Source organism: Nicotiana tabacum, chromosome 15, assembly GCF_000715075.1.
Source record: "Nicotiana tabacum cultivar K326 chromosome 15, ASM71507v2, whole genome shotgun sequence".
Classification (NCBI taxonomy): Eukaryota; Viridiplantae; Streptophyta; class Magnoliopsida; order Solanales; family Solanaceae; genus Nicotiana; species Nicotiana tabacum.
Window position 1 is genome coordinate 100,995,624 of NC_134094.1, and position 5,316 is coordinate 101,000,939.

Genomic DNA, 5,316 nt, shown 5'->3' on the forward strand with positions numbered 1-5,316 from the left:
ACAACATTTTGCATGCTAAAGCCTTTAGCAATTTAACAATCTTTAAAAGATACCACAAGTGCTATTCTATTCGTCAATTTTCAAAAGAAATACTTTCCATAAAAACTTATCTTTAGCACTCAAATATGTATACTCTTGTCAATACGTAAGTTTTGATAAAAACTTATAACATTTACCTTGAGTGTCATTTTGCCAACAAGGTTTAAAATAAAATTTTATAAAACGGTATGACGCTACATATGCAACATAATATTCTAGTACATGGAGATATCCGTACTTGTTTGTCCCCACAAGTATGAAAGCACATTTGCAAACAACTTAAGTATTAACTTGAAACATGCTTTTAGAGAAAGTCCCTCAAGAAAAGTAAGTTTTAATCAAATTACCTCGCTTTCGCTTTATTAACATTCACAAGCTTTCAATCCTCCTCCATCATTCTAATGTTGATTAAAATGCTCAACATCACCAGCAAGTCGATATCTACAATTAGATATCCTAATTACATCAAAATATGACCTAAGATATTGATCAACATCCATATATGGCTCATAAGTTGGCTACAAGCCTCTAACAACTCAAATCGCCAAATAGTTTTATATGCTAGACCATTCAACTTCATTCTTATGTTTTAATACTCATTCAAAGTCATTAATGATACTACATCAATTGTCCATTGCTACCAAGTTAATATTCATCGTCTTCCAAAATCAACACTTGCAAAATATAGAATTCGGGTGATTACTTAGTTATCACTTTTACCTTTTGCTAACAAATAATTCCATAGGTTCATTGTATTCATAAATTTCATCGCCAAGATTATCATTCATCTTCTCTCTTATTTTCTCAAAAGTAATATTCATGCCATGAAACAGAGTTTTATAATCCAATCTTTCAACCATTAAAACTTGCAACAAATTTTTCAAATACTTCTAACTACTCATAATAAACAAGTTTGAAGCATTGAAATTACCTCTAGTAGCTCAATCTTGAAAAATCACAACTTTGGTGATTTTAGTGTTCTTAAGGATTTGATGATGAAATCTAGCATTTGGATGCAAGAATGATGTTAGAACTCATGTATATTGAGTAAGAATCAACCCAAAACAACATTAACAACTTAACTTGGTTGATTTGAGCTTAAAATTGCCCCTTCACCTCAAGAACCCTAACCCTCAATACTCAAAATACTCTCCTTCCCCGACTTTGTATTTATAGTCCCAGATTTTTGGGTTTCGGACGTGGCCTTGGATGTTATGGCAGCACTTCACTGCTAGCCATTCTTTCGGACACGGCCCCGGATGCTTTGCATCCGTAGACTTCTCTGCCAGCCTTTGGTAATTTGGTCATAACTTCTTGTAGGAATGTCCAAATGACAAACAGTTTGAATTGTTAGAAACTAGACTAGAAGATCTTTCATTTGATATATTGTCCATCACATTATAGGTTGTTTATCATATAATTCCTTACATATATGTAGATATGCTCGTCCAAAGTTTGGTCTTGTGCGTACTCATTTGGAACTTTAGTTTATCATGTAATTTCTAACTTGACTTGGACTTAGGGCTATCCTTAGACCCCACATCACTTATAATATGCCTTGTAAACTTATTATCATATCCAATTAATATCTATCATATTAATAGTCCTGGTCTGCACACAAAATTATATAATTAGTGCACATCAACTTTCTTAATAGCGCTAAAGTATTTCGAAATTTTCCGGGGTGCTACAACATTTTGCTAAAATATTCAATAATAAAGATTATAAAATCGCATACAAAATATTATTAATAAGTCATAATAAAAATGAACATAATCTAAAATTACAAAGTGGAATAAGTACGACTAATAACTACTAGTATTATTTACATGACTAAACACTAAAAAAAGTTATGTATTTTTTCTAAACCATGGAAGAACTAAAAAAACAGATATCCAACACTATGGTCATTCGTTCGTAATATTGAATTGAATGTCTTTTGTTAGCATTAGTATTGATTTGATTTTTGTTTGGACTTTTGTTAGCATTATTTAATTTATTAATATTAATGGCTATAAAACTTAAAAAATTATAAGTACAAACTTGAAATAATACGTTAAAAGATAAAACTATGAAAATGTTAAAAAATATTTATAAATTACATTACAATAAATACTTTTATATATTAAATATATTTAAAACTTCTATACATGTAATGTCGGATTAAGTTTGGTTGTAGTTTGACTTTTTTTAATTAAAATCAAACCAAACCAATTATGGTCGGGGTTTTTTATGTTTTATAATCCGTAATTTTTGGGGAGGTTCCCCAACATCAAACCAAATCAAATCGAACTATACTTGGGTTGTTTCCCTCTTTTTTACTTGGATTATCGGTTTGGTACGGTTTTTCGGTTTCCTTTGTACACCGCTGGCTGTTGCAAAAATTTTGTTGAACATAACACTGTATAACTAATATCAATTGCCAATGGCCAAGACTTATTCTCTTTATTTCCCTACCCCATTAGTAAGCCAACTGGCAAATTTTGATTCTTCACAAAATTAAAGAAAAAACAATAAAGGCAATGGATAAAGCAAACGACAAACCAGTGTACTAGTCTCAGTGCTAAGTTTGGTATTATATACCTTACTCTTCTCTTCTCCCTACTTATAAATAGACTACCAACAAAGAGGAATCAGTCCATTTTAATCTTTAATTCTATCTTTTTCACCAACTTTTCTTTTCAAAAAGAGCCTCTACTCTGAAGAAACAAAGCTGAAATCTTTTTAGGTGAATTTGTTGCTAAGAAAGTCTAAAGAATGAACATATCAGCTTCTGAATGCACTAATGAGTGTGAATCTGGTTGGACAATGTACTTTGATGAATTCTCATATTCAGCAGATAAATGCAATAGAATTAAAGGGAGAAATAATATTCATGAAATTGATGGTAGGGGAAAAACAGCATATGTGGATGAAGAAGATTTGTCTATGGTTTCTGATGCTTCATCTGATCCACCAAATTTCCATGAGGATAAAGAATACTACTCTGAAGAAAATGGACATGTTTTTTATCCTTTAGTTTCTGAATACGCAATGGCAAAGCAGAACAAGAAAATAAAAGAGCAGAGTGGAAAACAAAACAATCTCTGTCTTGATGATACTGCTAGTTCTGCAGTTTCCAGCTCCCCTAAGGCAAGTTCAATCATACAATTGTCAATAGTCTTACAAACCAAAAAGTGCCACTTTGAATTTCTTTTTTTTTCTTATCAAAAGACGTCGAGCCTTGGAGCAACGGTTAAATTGTGTTTGTGTGACTTATATGGAATCACCCATCAATAATGTGTTAGTTGCCTACATCACACCCTCTTGGGGTGCGGCCTTTTTTTCAAATCCTATGTTAAAAGCCTTCTTGTGATGGTATTTACCTTGAGACATGTATGTAGATATCACCGAAAAAGCAGAAAACTAAGAAGACTTTGTCTCGCCCCGGTGGGTTAGGCACTGGCGTTTACCTCTTGTATTACATGTAGGAGGGCATGTAATACCTTAACTCTACCGTGTTGATGTGTGTTACTATCTCGTCCAAAAACTTATATTATCATAGAAAGAATACTTATCGTGACTTAATTATATTATATATGTCTCAACAGTACTCACATCGTATATGAAGAACTCATTCTTTTACAATTGCCATTCCTAATGAGAAGGGCAAGTTCTACTTAATCTTCTTCTTTAATACTTAACTTTGCCACTTATATTTTCAGGATACTACAGGTTTTTATAATGATACTACAACTTACATGGAGCAAGTTGCAGGCTACTCTGGAACATATCCCAAGGTATTTTTTCTATTTCCCTTCTTTGCTTTTCTATTGTCAATTTGTCATGGTTTATTCATTGACCATTATATGCAATGCCAATCCCTTTTTTATTTCAGGGTAAATCTGTTCTGGGGAAACATTTTGGTTTCTTGAAAACATCTCTGAATGGGAAAGCTTCATCTGAGAAATCTGGTGTGTAATGCAGTTAAGATTAAAAAAAGGCTAGTTTCAATTATTGAATTAGTATTATAAAAAATAAATGATTTCTTTTGTATATATAAAAGGTTTGGCTTTGTGCTTTTTGCAGGTTCTTTGAAGGGAAGAAAGAAGGGATGAGGATTTTACAATTAGAGTTCTGAGGATCTTGTATTTATCCTTCTTATCTTTTTTTTTTTTTAAATCCTTCTTCTACTTATTTGTTCCTGTACATGTAATGGAAAAAAACCTGAAAGCATAAATGTGAAAAAAAAAGAAGAAGAAGAAGAAGAAGAAGAAGAAGAAGAAAATAACGTCTTTATTTAAAATAGTAGCTAATCTTAATAAAGGAATAGGACCTTTTATCACTGCAATAGTGCTCATCAATGTCTATCATTCTTTACCACTATGCTATAGTATCCTCTCTGATTGTTCAAATAATTTATAAAATAATCTCTTACCCCACCCCACCTCACCCCCACAAAATGAAAAAAAAATAAAAAAATCGATGTCTCATTGTCTTGTGCTTCAAATGATAGAATTCTTGCATAAGACCAATCATTCACAGACTGCATTTGAGAAATAGCCAATATGGAGAAATTAAAAACAACCTATGTTGACATCAAAGGTAACAACTAGTATTTACATGTATCCGATGTTGACACCAAACTATGTTAATTTCTTATAATTATAATTTAGTGGTAATACTGTATTTAAAGGCACATGTCATATATTTATTCACGAGTTGGTGTAAACCCAGAGTGTGGTCGGTAACTTTTTTCGGAGCATTGACAGCCTAGCTGTGGGAATACATTGGGGGTGATTGAATCAGGTAATGTAATCAGGTAAAAATGTAACAAGACAAGATGAATGATAAAGATTGATCCATTTAAAGTCACCAAAAAGGCACAATCCCACCTTCTAATGACAGCTACACACTATATATAAATGACATCTATATATTGGTGCAATGCAATTATTGATTTTTGTCCTAGTGAAGGTTCTCCCTCCAAATCTTTATTGGTCATATGATCCTTAGAATTGCCATCCGTATCTTGGAGAGTGACATAGTTTCTGGAAAAAAGACAACACCTCCAGCTATTGTTCCTGAGTCCTGACAATGGTCCACTCTAATCAATTGTTATTAGTTATTACTAATATCATAGAGTAAAATTGGAATGCACTACCTGCAGAATTTGAAGAGAATAATGCAACTCCACTATCATATTGCACTCTTATTCTTTTCTTCTTTCTTTCTTTTTTCTTTTCGATAAAGATATATGGTGGTCGGGCAAATTTGCAGGGGTAAATTTAGGGGTTT

The 5,316-nt window shown here is 32.2% G+C and overlaps 1 protein-coding gene across 1 annotated transcript; it reads left to right on the plus strand.

Moving 5' to 3' along the window:
• The first annotated feature begins 2,592 nt into the window (after nt 1–2,592).
• On the plus strand, nt 2,593–4,363 carry LOC107768714 (protein SOB FIVE-LIKE 5). Its single transcript, XM_016587860.2, has 4 exons — nt 2,593–3,171; nt 3,744–3,818; nt 3,917–3,992; nt 4,108–4,363. The coding sequence occupies exons 1-4, from the start codon at nt 2,797–2,799 to the stop codon at nt 4,134–4,136; spliced, it is 555 nt and encodes a 184-aa protein (XP_016443346.1). The 5' UTR covers nt 2,593–2,796; the 3' UTR covers nt 4,137–4,363.
• Nucleotides 4,364–5,316: the final 953 nt, after the last annotated feature.

Excerpts from the sequence above, each read along its gene's own strand:
- LOC107768714 (XM_016587860.2), top strand. The coding sequence starts at position 2,797 with ATGAACATATCAGCTTCTGAATGCACTAATGAGTGTGAATCTGGTTGG. Across the intron at positions 3,819-3,916 it reads ACTCTGGAACATATCCCAAG|GGTAAATCTGTTCTGGGGAA; the intron begins GTATTTTTTCTA and ends TTTTTATTTCAG. Across the intron at positions 3,993-4,107 it reads AGCTTCATCTGAGAAATCTG|GTTCTTTGAAGGGAAGAAAG; the intron begins GTGTGTAATGCA and ends TGCTTTTTGCAG.